The 17,125-nt window shown below is 38.3% G+C and overlaps 1 protein-coding gene across 16 annotated transcripts in view; it reads left to right on the top strand.

Moving 5' to 3' along the window:
* Positions 1-12,305, top strand: part of LOC124281721 (golgin subfamily A member 6-like protein 22) — a 30,617-nt gene extending 18,312 nt beyond the window's left edge. For 4 of the 16 annotated variants that reach the window (XM_046717688.1, XM_046717683.1, XM_046717684.1 and 1 more), the window contains 5 exons: positions 58-87; positions 1,974-3,628; positions 5,277-5,297; positions 7,423-7,450; positions 7,722-12,305. In XM_046717688.1, the coding sequence (XP_046573644.1) occupies positions 58-87; positions 1,974-3,628; positions 5,277-5,297; positions 7,423-7,450; positions 7,722-7,805 (1,818 nt within the window). In that variant the 3' untranslated portion in view covers positions 7,806-12,305. Of the gene's footprint in view, positions 1-57; positions 88-766; positions 797-1,602; positions 1,645-1,973; positions 3,629-5,276; positions 5,298-6,156; positions 6,198-7,422; positions 7,451-7,721 lie in introns of all 16 variants that reach the window. The other 12 variants (XM_046717687.1, XM_046717692.1, XM_046717691.1 and 9 more) reach the window with 7 other exon arrangements.
* Positions 12,306-17,125: the final 4,820 nt, after the last annotated feature.

The raw sequence follows: 17,125 nt of genomic DNA, 5'->3' as shown, positions 1-17,125 counted from the left end.
ATGCTCGTTCTGCTGTCCTTCTCTTAAAGAGTCATTCAGTCTCAATTGCTTTCTTAGGGAGAAGAAGTGGAAAGTGGAAACGATCAGGTATTTTTGTCATAGTTTATAATTTTCACCTTGTAGAACTTTATAGTTTGCTGTAGTTTTGTAACTATAGTTAAATAAGTACAGATATCTCTGATATCACTTGATATTAAGCATTAGCTCTGCTTCTTCATTACTTTGAATTTACAACTACTGCCATTCTTACGATTTATTAGAAAGGTACAGTATTACAATGCTTGTTTGCTATATTATGCAAAAGTGTCTTCGAGGAAAGAATGAAACAAGCATCATCTATGTTGCTAGGCTGGAGAAGAGGAGGAAGAGAAAAAAGTTGTTGTGATGGAGTTGCTTCAGTAGCTTGTAGCTCTTTTGGCCAGCAGTAGTTCTGTACATGTGTTCTGTTGGAAGTGTGCAATATGTCTTCCGATATCTGATTCTTGATGATTACAAACCCTATTAACATACCAAAGTAAAATTATTGTTTTTAAGAATGGAAGACGGCTTGGATGTATCGTTTCTAGCTGCAATTGATAATCAGTGGCACATCAACGGTTAGATGGAATTTCAGTATAAGATACATTATTGACCATTAACGGTTTTCCTCATACTGGCAAGACAAATGTAAAATGTAGCCTGTTGACTTTAATACTAAGTCTGAAGATCATGTGAAAGGAATGTTTGTTTCTCTGCTAACATCAAAGAATAATGTCTGTTTTGCTAGGTTGCAGAAGAGGAGGAGAAAAAAGATAAGGTATTGTTGAGAATTGTTCTCAGCATTTTACATTAACTCAGTCATTCAGTAATGACATGTCAAGCTACCATTTAAGCTTAAACTGTTAAGTTACAACAATAACATCAATGATGTGTGTTCTAGATGTTCTGTTCAAGGGATGGTTTTATGACAGATATAACCTTTTACAAGGCAGACCCATTAAACTATTCTTTTCTAAGCAGATGAAAAGAGGTGCTTGTCAACACAAATATGTAATGCTATTCCCATATTAATAGGTGAATGAGATGAAGGCGGAAGGAAATCAGTTAATTTATGTCAAATTTGCATGCGTCATCAAGTTTTATGTTGGAGTACAGAATGGTACAGTGAAACCATTGCAATTTCAGTAACTTGATCTGACACAGCTGTGTGCAGTCTGTGATGTTCTAAATCTCTATGTTGTACATATGTACTGATTATAATGATAGAGTGAAGGAGGGAAAGTAGACAAAAAGGTTCAGGTAGTATAATTGCTGTAGGATTTGTTTTGTTGAGATGTTTCTTATATATTTTGTAAAAGTATTTAAGGTGAAACTACATCAATGTTAGTAATGTAGATGTAGAGTTGTGACAGTAATATAATGAATAGGAATCTACAAAACGGAAAGTAATTACGATTACATTTCAAGTGCAAGTTCACCATGTTAGTCCTGTTAAATGTAAACAATAATGTTTGAAAACAATAATTTTTATGTTACATTATAGTTTCAGTATAATTATTAAACAAGAACATAAAACATGAACATTGGAATGTGTGAAATAAAACAAAGCAATTGTGTTGTTAGGAAGACGAGGAGGGGGATAAAAAGGACAAGAAGAAAGATGAGGTATATCATTGGTTACCATTGCTATACTTTCACCTTTTACCTTGAGAACAACCAGACATGATTAGAATGAACTTTGTGGATTGATTTGATAAAGTTTGTGTAGGTGCCATGTTATCAAAAGCAGTCACAAAGGTATGGCCATGTATAAAGAACGCTTCCTGTTAAAGTTTTTATTGGCAATACCTGTATGCCCTGATCATGTGGTATCAAGAATGGCTATAGTTTTGGGGTGGAGGAAAGGTGTCTGAACGCAGAGCCATTTTGGAAATACATAATGACAGATGTTGCTGACTGTGTGATTTAATTGTTTGCGTTCATTGTTGCAATAGGAGAAGGATGAAGACAAGGAGAAGAAAGAAAAAGACACTGAGGAGAGCAAGGAAGACAAGACTGATGGAGAGAAGAAAGAAGAAACAAAAGAAGAAAAGAAACCAAAGAAATTCCGTAGGCCATTTGATGACAGTGATGAAGAGGAAACTCCAGCAGAGGAAGAAAAGAAGGAAGAAGAAAAACCAGAAGAGAAAGAAGAACCCCAAAAGCCGAAGAAATTCCGCAGGCCATTTGATGACAGTGATGAAGAGGAAACTCCAGCTGAAGAAGAAAAGAAGGAAGAAGAAAAACCAGAAGAGAAAGAAGAACCCAAAAAGCTGAAGAAATTCCGTAGGCCATTTGATGACAGTGATGAAGAGGAAACTCCAGCTGAAGAAGAAGAAAAGAAGGAAGAAGAAAAACCAGAAGAGAAAGAAGAACCCCAAAAGCTGAAGAAATTCCGCAGGCCATTTGATGACAGTGATGAAGAGGAAACTCCAGCTGAAGAAGAAAAGAAGGAAGAAGAAAAACCAGAAGAGAAAGAAGAACCCCAAAAGCTGAAGAAATTCCGTAGGCCATTTGATGACAGTGATGAAGAGGAAACTCCAGCTGAAGAAGAAAAGAAGGAAGAAAAACCAGAAGAGAAAGAAGAACCCCAAAAGCTGAAGAAATTCCGTAGGCCATTTGATGACAGTGATGAAGAAGAGGCCCCAGCAAAGGAAGAAGAAAAGAAAGAGGAAGAAGAAAAAGAAAAGAAAGAGGAGGAAGAAAAGAAAGAGGAGGAAAAGAAGAAAGAGGAGGAAGTAAAGAAAGAAGAGGAGCCCAAGAAAACAAGGAGATTCCGTAGGCCATTTGATGACAGTGATGAAGAAGAGGCCCCAGCAGAGGAAGAAGGAAAGAAAGAAGAGGAAAAGGAAGAAGAAAAGAAAGAGGAGGAAAAGAAAGAAGAAAAGAAAGAGGAGGAAAAGAAAGAGGAGGAAAAGAAAGAAGAAAAGAAAGAGGAGGAAAAGAAAGAAGAGGAGCCTATAAAAACAAGGAGATTCCGTAGGCCATTTGATGACAGCGATGAAGAAGAAACTCCAGCTGTGGAAGAAAAGAAGGAGGAAGAAAAGAAGGAGGAGCCACCTAAAGTAGAAGAGAAAGAACAGCCTCTGAAAGAAGAAAAGAAAGAAGAATCAGATACAGAAGAAGTGTCAAAGAAACCTAAAAGGTTCAGACGACCATTTGATGACAGTGATGAAGAAGAAAAACCTGAAGAAAAGAAAGAAGAGCCCGCAAAAGCACTAGAAGAAGAAAAGAAAGAGGAAGAACCTGTGAAAGAACCAGAACCAGAAGAAGAAGTAAAGAAGCCACGAAGGTTTAGGAGGGCATATGAAGATGATGAAGACGAAACACCAAAAGTTGAAGAGAAGGAAGAACCAAAAAAGAAGAGCCAGTGGAAGAGAAAAAGGAGGAACCTGAGCCTGTGGAGGATGACCGTGAAGCTAGGCGTCGGAGGAGGCGACAGGAGAGAGAGAAGCAGGACGCTGCTGAAGCTGAGCCTGTGGAAGATGACCTGGAAGCTAGACGGAGAAGACGCCGAGAGGAGAGAGAGGAGACAGCTGATGATAGTCAGGAGGATGACCGTGCTGCCAGGAGGAGGAGGCGAAGGCAAATGCTGGGACTGGAGGACTAGGTAACTGACAGTGTCATCTTCAGATGCTGCTGCTGCATGTCCAATGTAGACGTGGATCTAACAATGGATGACTCGCTGTGTATAGGATGAAGATTCTTACTAATAGTTCATGTTTGCTGGCATGGTGTGAAGCCTTACAAGCCTGATTGCTTGACACTGTCAAATAAGTTTTAAGTTGCAGATAGCATCTTATGTCTGAGGATGTTAACTAATGATCCAACTTTATGTTGTTTGCATGAGATAACCTAAATTTCATTCTTTTAGTTTATGTGTTTTCATAACATCCTCACACTACCCCATCTTGTCATTACTAGCAGATTAAATTATCAAATCTGGATTTTGACCTAATAGATGCTGTGTGTAATAGGCCATAAATAGGCCTTGTACCTATTGCTGTTGTAAACTGTTTTAATTTTATTAGTATTTCCTGTATATGTGGTGTAAGCAATATGCCCAGCTTGGATCAATGGATCTTCAGAAAGGCATAATCAGCAAGTACCTGTTTCGCCTGCTGCCCGATGAGGACATCATGAATACACTGGACCAGTAGACAGAAACACATCTAACTAAGCAGACCACTAGATGGACGATGTGTGGAACCTAACACAGCATGTTTGTTCAGCCATCTCCATGACACAGCATGATTCGAGGATGCAACTGACATCTACAAATGCTCTAACAACTTTCTTCCTCTGCATGCCAAGACTCTTCTCATCTCTGGACAGTCATCTCTCTTTGGACTTCTTACTTCAGTTATTCCCAATAAATCTGTTCATTTGTTTTCTTTTCTGTTTCTCTTTTCTTCTTCTGTTCAGTTTTATTCAGTTCTCTCACCTTTCTCACACCTAATTAATACATTTTTACTGTTTGCTAACATGGTAGCAATGTTATTGCAAGTGTGTGGTTGCCTGATTGCCTCACTGATTGTTGCCTGTGGGTGTCTAAAACAGTAACTGGATTGCACAAGTAAGCAACTACATGGCATTGGTGCTGCTAGCTTGTTTTTAGCTGTATCCTCTAAGCAGTTTGTTGCAAGAGAAGACTAGATTGTATAGTTAGAGGTTTTCATCATCAAAAATTTAAAGCCTAACTATTACAAATGGATTGTATGACATTGCAAAATGGCTGTGACAGTAATTAAGAGTAATTTTAAGTTATTGCAAGACTTACAACTGGACCATGCCAAGGTTGCAGTTTACCTGCTTGAGTGATTTCAAAACTTGCAAATGGATTGTGCTGAGGTTGCAGTATGACTCTGTGATAGCATGACAGAAACTGGGTTCACTACTGTGTATGAATCAAGGCAATATGTCATTGTTGCAACCAGCATGTAAATATTATTACTTGATTATTTCCGTGAGATTATTCTGACTGATGTGTTCTTGTTGACAGCATCTTTACCTCTGTACATTTGACATCATGCTTGATTTTGTGTGGTTTTGATGACTAAGACAGATATCTGGTTCTGTATCTGTCTGAATGTGTGTAATATCCTACTAACGGTTTTCAGATGAAAACAAAAATAAACAGCATGTCTTAACCTGGTGTGTGCCTCTTATTGTTATTAGTTTATAAATAGATTGATCATTTGAAGCTCTTTGCTGGCATAAATGCACCCAACACACTGACATCAATCATTATTTTTCAGCTTAAAATGCCAGAGACCCAGGTAGAGCTGCAGGAATTGTCAGCATGTTGATTTCTTTCTCAAACTTATCACTTTCAATTTCAGTTCCTCAGTGAGATTAAATCTAAGACTTCATCTGAAGAAAGCATGTCTGCATGTTTCAAGGTTATTCTTAAAGAAACTCCAGACCAACTACTAAAGAGACCATTAAATTTTAGTTCTCAAAATAACAATTGCAATATGCTGCCTATAAGGTAACCTACCCTTCAGTGGTAAAATATATATACTCTTTAGTGACTAACAATTGATCTTCATCGAAGCTGAATGAGCGTAATTGCTTGGCCAAGTTGCATCCGAATAAACAGCATAGTGTAGTGTGTGATATATGTTTGCCACTTGTATGCTCACCTGTTGAACATTTGTTCTTTCTGTTTTGTAGTATGAAAATCTGTTTGGCAGATATCCCAAAACTTCTACCATTGTCATCAAGCACCTTGATGCAGTGCATGTTTCTTTTTCTGTGGTCATGTCTATTGTAATTTGCATTATGTTAATATACAGTAATTCTTCAGATCTCATAACCACAAGATAAAATCATTCTTACTGTGCATAGTTGTCTTAAATGTTACATTTCCACATTTGATTTGGAAACAATATCATTCAAAGCTTTAAGTTTCTGTGTCAGGAATATCTCTCCAGTAGCTCATGTTGCAAGAACTGAAAGCTATGAAGGTCTGATGGTTGGTGTGTGTGTGTAGTCAGTCTCATTTTGCTGTTCTCTGACAGCTATGATAATGCTGTAATATTGCTGAGTGGTGTGTTATGCGACATTCCCTCACTGTATAGAATGTTTCTAGATGCTTGGCTTCATTAACTATTATGTCCCATCTATTCCATTCAGGAGCAAACAGATATACAGACAGAGTGCCAGGACTGATTCATGTAAGCTAGTTGTCATGGTAACCTGAGCACATTTCTAGTTTCAGTAGACGCCCATAGCTATCACAGTTACTAATATTTCATTTCATGCAATTCTATCTTTCTGATATTTTTCTGCAGTTATTACACTACATTTTTGTGGATTTGTTTGAATTAAATATAACCCAAGAGTGATCCACAAACTGATAGATCACAACACAGTGGTTGTCTGATATACTAGAGTGAAGGCTTGGTTCCTTCCACTGCCATTAGCGTAAGAATGAAAGCCTTGTTGCATTACTGTTACTGTGTGTTTAATATACACATGGAAGTCGGAGGGTTTTGTCATAGCCCTGATGCATGAGGTAACATGTGAAATGATATGGGGTCTGGTGAGCACATCATCTGTCATCAATACGACCACTATTCATCCAGTAATGCTTTAGCTGTGTATTGCGACAAATACACCAGTCTGCACCTTTCAGACTGAATCCTTGTAACTAGACCCTAGCAGAGGCTAATTAGCTGAAAACTCCCATGAGGCACTTTACCACTTATTAGTCAGCACCTAATGATCTTGTGGAATATTCCAAGTTGCTTCAGTCTGCAAAGAAAACAAGAATCTTGAAGCAATTTAACAAGAAAAGTTGCTTTCAGATTATTGGTAATTGGGTTAAAATTTAATGCTGTATCGGCAATATCTCATTCATACTGAAATGAGTATGGTTTTCACTGGAAGTTCATAGGGTGCCTGTTTCATGTTTGTGATTACATAAGACACTCCATGGGAGCAGTCCTGGTGACAATATGTTCATCCACTCTCACAACTGGCATGACCTCTTGCTAATTGCCTAATGTAGATCAGTGTGGTAATTATCATTCATCTCATGATCATTCCAGATTGCTCTTTGACCCACTACTAACATAGTCCCTCCATTAGTCATACCATGTTTACATGTGATATATTGAACATGTGTGTTTTTCATCAGCTCAACCTCATATTATGTAAGATTGTAAAGTATGTAATATGTTTCCACTAAATTCTTTCTTGTATTGTAGGATTTAATCCTCATGATTACATTTTACTTTGTAACAGTCACAACAATTTTGCACCTTTAACAGAACAAATATATTAGCCTTTTTAGCATTGTCTACCAGTTTCTCGTTTACAATGTTTGCGTTGGGTTGTGCGTGTCATATAGGTATTGTGTTTTACTACATTATGCTCAATGAATTATTGTGTTTTCAGGGAGCCTCAAGTTCTTAATCCAACAAGGGTAAGTATTCCGTCATTCCATGTCTTAAAATGTTACAGCAAACTGTGTTTCATGTGTTCGAGGCACCATTGCCTATGTCGTCGCCGAGTTATAAAGGTCCTGGAGATTGGCAATGATTTATAGTATCTGCCTTTACCTATTATGTTACAACAAGCGACCATCACAAAAACTGCTAAAAATGAACAATTATTCTGAAAGTAGTTTGAATTTATGCATGTTGTGATTGTACAAACTTGACACTATTGTTTTTATTCTGTTATTTTGTTGTCAGACTGTGGAGTCAACGTTCATGCTGTCTTTAGACGTGGCTCTGATAACCCCGGTAGCCGTCGTGACATTGCACAAACTCATGTGACCTTCACTTTTGACACTGTGATGCCAACGAACAACTCATCATTGGATTACAAGATATTTGTGACTTTGGATTGTTTTTGATTGATATATGTATGTACTTGAGCAGGATTATCGTTACTGAAGTTGACAAACTGTAATTGTGGACCTGGTGAGTGTAGTACAGTGCATTCTTGAAAACATGCTCAGCATCCATACCGGTACAAGTTGCAGTAACAAACATGAATTTGACAGCAACCTTTACAACCTAGTTTGTGATGAAATGGCAAAAAAAACTTTTCCTCATTGGGAAAGTGAGAGAGCTGACATTCAAGAATGAACAGTCCTCATTCAAGTAGGTCTAGTTAGTGGAAGGCTTGTTGCTTGGCCAAGGTTTGTGCTGGGATTGCTATTGGCCCTGCATGGGAACCACAGCAGCTTGGGACTGTGCAAGCTGCTCATTCCAGGCATAAGTATGTCAAACTATTTTACACATGCTACGCATTTGTGCAGACCTTAAAAAAAGCAAGTGGCAGATACTTGACACAACTTCATTTGAATTACATTCTTACTGTTAAGAAGCATTATTTTCTTTCATTTGGATAGCAATATTTTTCAAATGTTAAGAAATCTTTTGCAAAGTATTATTCACATTTTGATGCCATCACCCAGCACTGTAGACACCATCATTGGAAAGACTAAATGTATGTTGGTATGGGAATTATCTGTGAAGGAAATACTCATTATCACATACAAATGCTAAATATAAGACCTAAGAAAATAGGTTTATGCAGCACACCTGACTAACTGATAGAGAAGAATGGACAATAGGCTGTGTTAAAGTTTGATGAAAGCACTAGCAATTGACACAATTCAACAACATGTTAGTCATGTGATGTTTGTTCCTCTAGAGCATTATCATCTTCAGAAGGAGCAATATTTAGACTTTCAGGTTGCACAGATTTTGTATGTTTGCAGATTTGTTTCTATTCTTATACTGCTGAGATTATCAACAAGGATACCCACCTGTTGTGCATTGTTTGTCAGAAAATTGGTAGTATTACATCAAAGATGCAGTTTTTCTGTTACAGAACCGACCATTTTAATAAACTTGGTGTATGTTTTTGACAAATAATATGCTCCAGAGAATTTTCAAAAATGTTACATGGGCCTGGAGATTTAAAAAAATGTTTGTTTCAAATGACCGACATCTAGAAAAATATGTCTTGTGGAAGTTTCGGGTATCTTTTTTATATTCAATAATAAACATGTATTGTCCTTTATCTCCTTCTCGAATATGGAATGGTAGGTTCCCAATTGTTTGCTTATATGAAATATAAGAAGATTAAATCAAAACACTGTGTTGTTGAACACCATACTGGATACTCATGGTGGTATGATATTTGTATTTTGGTGTAATATGTGAAACGTTTGTTTTAGTTTGTCCACTGTTACCATGGTTACTGTTGCCATGATGCAATCCTCTACACAAGGTATCTTGTTTTAGCAATACTAGCAATTTACTACCACAGGCTGTTCAATACTACGCAAGCGTTACTCCTTAAATGTCTATTTTTGTATCGAAATATCCGTCTAGATTGCCTATGCAGTGCAATGATTCTTTCTTTTCTGCACAGCATCTTCTCTGATCCCAACAGGAATAATGGTCTCAAGAGGTTTGTGTTTTTCTAATCGATTTCATCATGATTTGAAAACATACTTCAAATCAAGTGTTGTCTTCAGAGGTAAATACAGTGACAATGGCCAACACCTGATATCATTACTATGACATGGCAATTGCCAAATACCAGTTTCATCCTGATTATATTATCAGGTTTGATAGAACCTTACCCATTCAGTTTTTTACCAGAGTGGTCTAAGACCTGATGACCTGCATCATTACAGTGATGCTGACATGCTGTGATATAACTAAATAAGGGTTAACAACAGACAGACACCAAATTTATTCACTCACTTACCATTGTGCAAGGTCAGCATGACTTTGGTCACCACAGTGACTTGGTTGTGTGTGTGCCAGTCACAGGTTTGTCTGGCCCAGACCAGATTATTTAAAGGCCCCGTTCATATGTCTGGAGTTTGGTGGGAAGAAAATGTTTAAACTGGATGATGTCATGCATTTGAGACTATTATTCTGATGGAGAAGTTGCTGTGATATTGTGTAGCGTTGTAGTGCAATGTAGTTCCTGCTGCCGCTGTTGTTGCAGCACTTAGTATTGAGCCCACTCACTTGTTGATGTTGCCATATAAACCAGTATGTTTGCTGTTTCATGTTATACTAACTAACATAAAACTAGTTATGTAACACTAGTCAATGTTATACTAGTTCATGTTATGCCAGTTTTACTTGTACTATTTGTTTTGTTTGTCCGTCACCACAGAGTTTAATATATATTATCATTATCCTGCCATGAACTACAACCACACTTGATCATGAGTATTCAGCAAGATTACATCTGAAGGTGACATGTAAGAACTCTCTATTGAAAATATATCTTAGGTTTATATATATGCCTTTAAAATTAGATTATTTACACCGATATGATTGTACTGATTTTTTCAGTATTGATCAGCATGTTCATATGGTTGTGCTTAATATTTATGATTATGAGTAAGAATTATTTAAAGACTAATTAAGCCAAATTGACTCAAGTGATGGGATGCATATTTTAGACTGCTTTCATGTAGATTATTATGATCTGTTATTTTTACTTGCTTAACAATATTTTAATACTAGTTTTAGTCCTTATGAAGCCAGTAGCAATGTTCAGTGATTATGCATGAAATGCAGTGTATGTTTTCAGCAGTCTTATGGATGTGTGATGGATGCAGTACACTATTCTTAATCAAGCTGAAAATATCACATCGCCCAAATACACGATTGTATGGAGAGGGCACATTTTGTTGGAGTTTCTATTCATTATCAGTGTTCGAGCTTTGTACTTCAGTAAATTCAGTAAATTAGTGATAATTAGGTAATAATTTTGAATGCATTGAAAACCTCAAATTTTTTATTCCTTCCCTGGCTAGTAGGATTATATTTGGTTTTCAAATGTTGATTTCCATCTTATTCACTTGTGTTTGAATGGATGATGATGGTTGTATTTGAATCTAAAATGTGCTTCATATTTGTGATCAAATGCACCTGGGTCAAGGTATTCTAAAATTTGTTGTATCGTAATACAGTTAAGGCCTTACTTCAAATATGCATGATAACCATGAGGTAATGCCTGAAGCAAGAACCACATATCAAGAAGTCTTTCTGATAGTGTGTAACAACTGTAGGGTGTTGCTGTCATCCCAGCATGTTTCTCATTAAAATAAGATCATTTCTCTGAAGGTATGATAGTGTCCTTTGCATGGGAGATTTTGATCAATCAGCAACAAGGCTTCAGGTTCTAGTTTGAGTGAGCAAAGCAAAGATCAGAATATCTAGTTTCTGTATTGGAAAAACACTTTAAGTATCAGTCCCAGTGTTTACTAAAAACAATTCCCCTTACAAGCTAGATGGGCTGCTAACTCATAGTTGTGACCAGCTTGTGTTGAAAGTTTCAGGCAAAATTTGTGAAAACATTTAAGAGAAGTAACAATTACACCGAAAGCAGCATCAGAGGGAAATAAATATACTCTACATACGATTAGTCTGCTCTTCAAAATGAACTAATCCAACCAATGTTTTAGATGTACATTAAAACAAAAGCTGATAACCAGGTACATGTATGTGAATATTTAAAATGGAGTCATGCCTTGCAACTGTTTTATCCGTTAAATCTGCACCAGAAATCAAATTGCTGCACCAGCAATCAAATTGATAACATTAATGTGTTCTAATTTTCTTCGTCAGACAGAAATACTGATAAATCTACATATTTTATACAGAAGTGTTACAAGCAACAGGACAGTAGGGAGATTCTATTTTGGACACTGTTTCAGAATGTCAAATGTTTTGTATGCTACATTATTTTGTTGTGAAAATGTTATCCACCCACAGCCACTTCGCAGTGTGGAGTGTAAACGAACTGATCTTCATGAGACTTGCATGCTTTTCTTCTTGTTCAGTGTGTGCGAATGTATCTGATTTAGTGGTGCTAGCTTGTCACAGAAGTTCTGTATCAGTCAGTCTCCACCTCTTGATTCTCTCAACTCAACATCACAATAGGTCACAAAGATAATCAGTTCACCTTGAAGGCCCTAAGTTCTTTTGTATGCTGTATCTGCCATTCAAGTTACAGATGTAGCCAAAGTACGATTTCAAGTTTTGTTAGATAAATCTGAATCTACACCAACTTCTAACTGCCTCTGAAGAATTTAATCTGAAGCTGGTACAGGAATAACAAAGCTGAGGGAAATTGAGGTATATGATGTTAGCCACCAGTTCATCCTACAGATATACTGTTTGGTTGGTAAGGTTAGAGACCACCAGTACGGAGACCTGTTTTATGTGAAGCTGTTAATATTCATACTGACTGTAAATTATTACTATTCCATTAAACCTTTTATGCCATGAGTCAGTGTTTTGTCTTTGTTTCGTACTTACCTAAACACAAATAATTGAACAGTGAGATATGTTATGACATATATGTTAATGTGGGTTCGAATCTGATTGTAATTCTTGGGTTCTCCTCCACAATGAAGAGACACAATGTTATACATGAAACACTGTTCAAGGCCGCATTAAGCCAAACTCAGTCCTCCAGTGAAGTGGAGGAAAATCTTTGCTGGGATTCAAACCAGTAGTATGAACAAGCCAACCTTTTTAAGACCTGTAGAGGACACTAACATACTGATTACACAGAGGAGTGTTTTCAAACACAAGGCTGAACTTAATTTTACCACCCCCTTATGTTTTCTCATTAATTTGAGAAGTTTCACTAACTTCAGATTTGTTATCTTAAACATTGAATTTATTGATTCTATGAAATCGAAATGTTCTCCAATTTCCTCGCTGGCCATAGTTGTAGTAACCCAAAACTACACCAGATGGTTCGAACATTAACTGGCCATGGTGCATAACTGCATGGGTATCTATTGAAGTCTACCTGTGAAGATCCGGGTTGGAATTGGTCTTCAGCAATACATACATGTTCCAAGAGGCGACTAACGGGATCGGGTGGTCAGGCTCGCTGACTTGGTTGATACAAGTCATCGTAAACAAATTGCGTAGATCGATGCTCACGATATTGACCATTGAATTGTCTGGTCCAGACTCGATTATTTACAGACTGGAATATTGCCGACTGCAAACCGACAACAACCAATTGAAACCAATAAAGACAGTATCCATGATACTGTGTTTCCTTCAGTGGTTTATGTTATGGATGTTTGAATCTCGTTCACCATTAGTGTATTTGTAAGGTATTTATACTGCCATAACAGGCACCCCAACCCATTTACGCATACTCACGGAGTTGTTAGTGATGATTAATATAACTGATGCACGATCACAATCATCATTAACCAGTTTATACTTTTCACGGATTCACGGGACAAACACTCTGTACTGGAGGTCACTGCTACCTCAGAAGTCCCAAACCGCAATTGACTTTGAAATAATAAACATTAATGGTATAGGCGTGAAACGGTATACCGCAGTATTAGTAGAACCGCGGTACATGTATTTTGCCATCGGTTCGGTATACCGTAATGCAATCCAAAATTCGGTTTTCGTACCGTCATTTCTGTCGTGTCGTAAAATGACAAATTGTCAAAATAACAAAGATTATGGTTATCTTTTTCCATGTCATTGAACAATGTAAGGTTTGTCTCTTGTCAGTTTTCTGCATTATGAGCATATCTCATATACCGAAACAGACCGAACCAAAGGCCGTGTACCGCAATACGTACCGTACCGTGGTTCACCCCTAATTAATGGTGCACTGGTTGTTCCGTAGAGTCACTAAATTGTTTGCCCAAATCATTCATTTAGTTATAATGTTCCCCTAATTTCACAGTTAAACACGTAGCACCCATTTTCTTAAAAAAGACATTTCCATCCAAACTGACTCTTTAGTGTTTAGATATACCAATCCCTTTTCCTCCGCCCCCACTTCCATTTCCTTTCTACTATTACACACAACACCCTTTCCACAAGATCACACTGTCAATGTTTGAAGTGGGGTGAGGCTATTATAAGACCACACAACAGTGCTATGACAACGCTAGCAGGAATGTCGCTGGGTCAGTTGATCAACCATCAAAGTGAATTATAACGTGCACTTCACCACGTCTGCAATGAGGAATGAACGCCGATATGTCATCAGAAAATATTCCTTCTAAATATGAACAGACAATAATGTGTTATTCTAAATGTGGATATCACCAAACATTAACTGGATATCCGTATGATTATAGTTATATCGACTATCAATATTTGATGTAAGAATGTTACTTGTTTCCAGGAGTTAATATCTTAGCCCGCTTGCGAAACGTTTAGTTAACTGTTTTACAAAGCCATAAAACTGCAACATTCTACGCATCTAGATACGAACTAAAACAGTCGCGAGTCTTGCTCAGACAATCCAGTGATTGGTTTCTTCAAGACAGTGGAGACGCGATGACATGAGTCAACCACTTATTAGTCGCCTCTTAAGACAAGCATATGTTCCTATACTAGCCAATTCTAACCCAGAACTAAACAGGGCTTCACACGCAAACTGCCAGTCAAAATTAAGTATTTAAGTCCATGTTTGACTAAATAGGAAACAACTAGGAAAAGGTTATTTAGAAGTTATGTATTTGATATCGGTATTATGGTCGTATTTTGGACCTTGAGTCTACAGTGTATTTTAATCCCAGTTCGCCCTAATCACGTTTCAATGTTTTTCAGCAGCATAGGCGGATCCAGAAGGGGAGTGCAGGGGTGCGCACCCCTCTCGTCCTGAAAGTTTATTAAATGACCATTGAAACTCGGATGAAAATGACATGTGCACCCTCCCTTTTCTCAATAGTATGCAAACCCACCCCCACACTAAAAAGCTGTATCCGCCCCCTGAACAGCATACTCGTGGGTGTTAACAGAGTGTAAAACGTCGAAGTTCATGCAGAATCACTTCAGGCTTTCCTTCCACATGTCACTGGGCAAATGCCTGAATCCCGTCGTGAGTTTGAATTCTCATTCTGTTTCTACACGTTCTGCACCCATGCCCGTCGGTGTCACCAAGGTGGTAATTCGTTCTGAATTCTACACGTTCTAACCACTCGTCGGTGTCTCCAAGGTGGTAAACGTCGAATACCTAAACCACTCGGGCTTTCAATTCACATGAAGTTGACACATAGTGATTAAACTGAAATACAGGTCAAAGCTGCCTTGACTTGGTTCACTCACTCATTCATTAGGCCGACGGACTCGCCTAGTGGGTAAAGCGGTCGCTCGTCCCGCCTTCACGGTTCGTTCACCGGCATAATGTGTGAGCCTATATCTTGTGTCAGTAACTCACTGACTGATTTGTACAGTCAAGGGCAGTTACAATACCAGAATGACCTCGCGTGTAGCACCTTGTAACATAAAAATTTATGGATTCTTGTTAGGTCAAACGTTCTACAGAACGCCAAGTATATACAGTCGGGGGTATGTAACCCGCGACACACGCCATACAATCAGCTCAATACGCCGGTTCAGCTGAGATTGTGTATCTATGACGGGACCGTAGCGCAAAGTCTGCTTGGCAGGTGATCAACTCAGACTTTCAGAGAGAACAGATCGATCACCATACCAGGACCATAACAGTTCACCACTGAAAGCAAAGCGAGCGTTGTTTACACTTGCAAATGGTCTTGGCGGTTTATCGGAGACGCCAGTCCCACCACCTTTTTGTGTTAAACAGTGGGTTGGAAATAAATAGGTCGATGACACAACAAATAGAAGAAGTGGTATGTTGCCATTCATTTCTTCAGTACATACTAGCAGTTGTAGTTGCCCACAGTGGCGTGTACCGTATTTCCTCGATCAAACAGTGGAGGGTTAACGGTGCTTTAACATTATTCCAGTTACATCACACATGTCCTAAACGTAGGAGGAAAACGCGAAGTGATCCAGGTCTCCAGCCGTTTAATACTTTGACAACAATTATAATACCAAAAGCACGGTGCTGAAGAAATATCTTGTCGAACCTGGATTTGAACACACAGTCAAAAGGGACCAAGGGACGCAACTCTGCACAGAAAAGAGGCGACTGTGTCATCAGTGCCACCGAGATTTAAACAAGCCTTGGGGATTTTCTTAACGCACCGAATTCTCCGTATTTAATGTTTCGATTTAACTGCATGGATAAAGAGTGAAAGAAATACAAGCCTGGACTTTGGGTCGAGGAAATGCTATGTGATTTTGTTCTGTGAATGTGTAGTTGAACTTAGCATATAGGGTCATGGCGCTCATAGGCCACACACCCATGCGCAGCTAGTGCGTCGCCATAGTTACAATCATGTACAATTGAAAATGTTAAATGTATGTTCGTTAGTTTGTTGTTTAACACCGCACTCAGGAACATTCCAGCTATATGGAGAATATTCCATAAGTTATCGCGTCTGGACCAGTCAATCCAGTGGTCTACGGCATGAGCATCAATCTACGCAATCGGGAACCGATGACATGTGTCAACCCAGTCAGAGAACCTGTCCACCCGATCCCGTTAGTCGCCTCTTACGACAAGTATGGTTTACTGAAGACCAATTCTAACCCGGATCTTCACGGGTCGTAGGTCGTTAAAGGTATGTCATCTATCACATATTTAGGTCGTTTTCGATTCCTTCGTTTCAAGATCAAAATCTCGTAGCTCAACGTTCCCGAAATGTTGATGGACTGTTGCTTGTCTGGCAAAAGAAAGCATACACTGTTTGAAACAATAATGAGAAAGATAATTTTCAAGTTCATATTGTTTTGCCCAGCAGTTCTGCTCTACTTGTCAGCATTGTCATCTTGGAACTTCCGTGATCCTCTAACCATAATACCTAATTGTTTCAATATGTTACCATACACGGTAATTCGATTCGGAGTGAATTATTATTAGAATAATATGTAGGGATGTTTTACTGCGACTCACGTATGACCTTGTAGAGGTTATCTAAGCAAAGCCAATGAAGTCGACCGTGTGACCTTCAAATGAGTAATTTTACTTCTTTGTTGGGTTTGGTGAGTGTAAATATGAAACAAATGGACATTTTGTATGTAACACGTTTGTAGAACCTCGAGGCAGACTGGTGTGCTTTGACCATCAATATCGACTGACAGCGGGTTCAAATCAATTGCGGCAAGAGTTGCCTGATTCTGACTCTGGGGTTGCAGGTTTTACCAGAGGTGGACGGGTGGCTCAGTCTTTCAAGATGCTGAAA

The sequence above is a fragment of the Haliotis rubra genome, unplaced genomic scaffold (assembly GCF_003918875.1).
Source record: "Haliotis rubra isolate DU_JTF1 unplaced genomic scaffold, ASM391887v1 Scf289, whole genome shotgun sequence".
Taxonomy (NCBI): domain Eukaryota; kingdom Metazoa; phylum Mollusca; class Gastropoda; order Lepetellida; family Haliotidae; genus Haliotis; species Haliotis rubra.
Note: the sequence above shows the minus strand (reverse complement) of the source record. Positions and strands in the feature narration are given on the sequence as shown.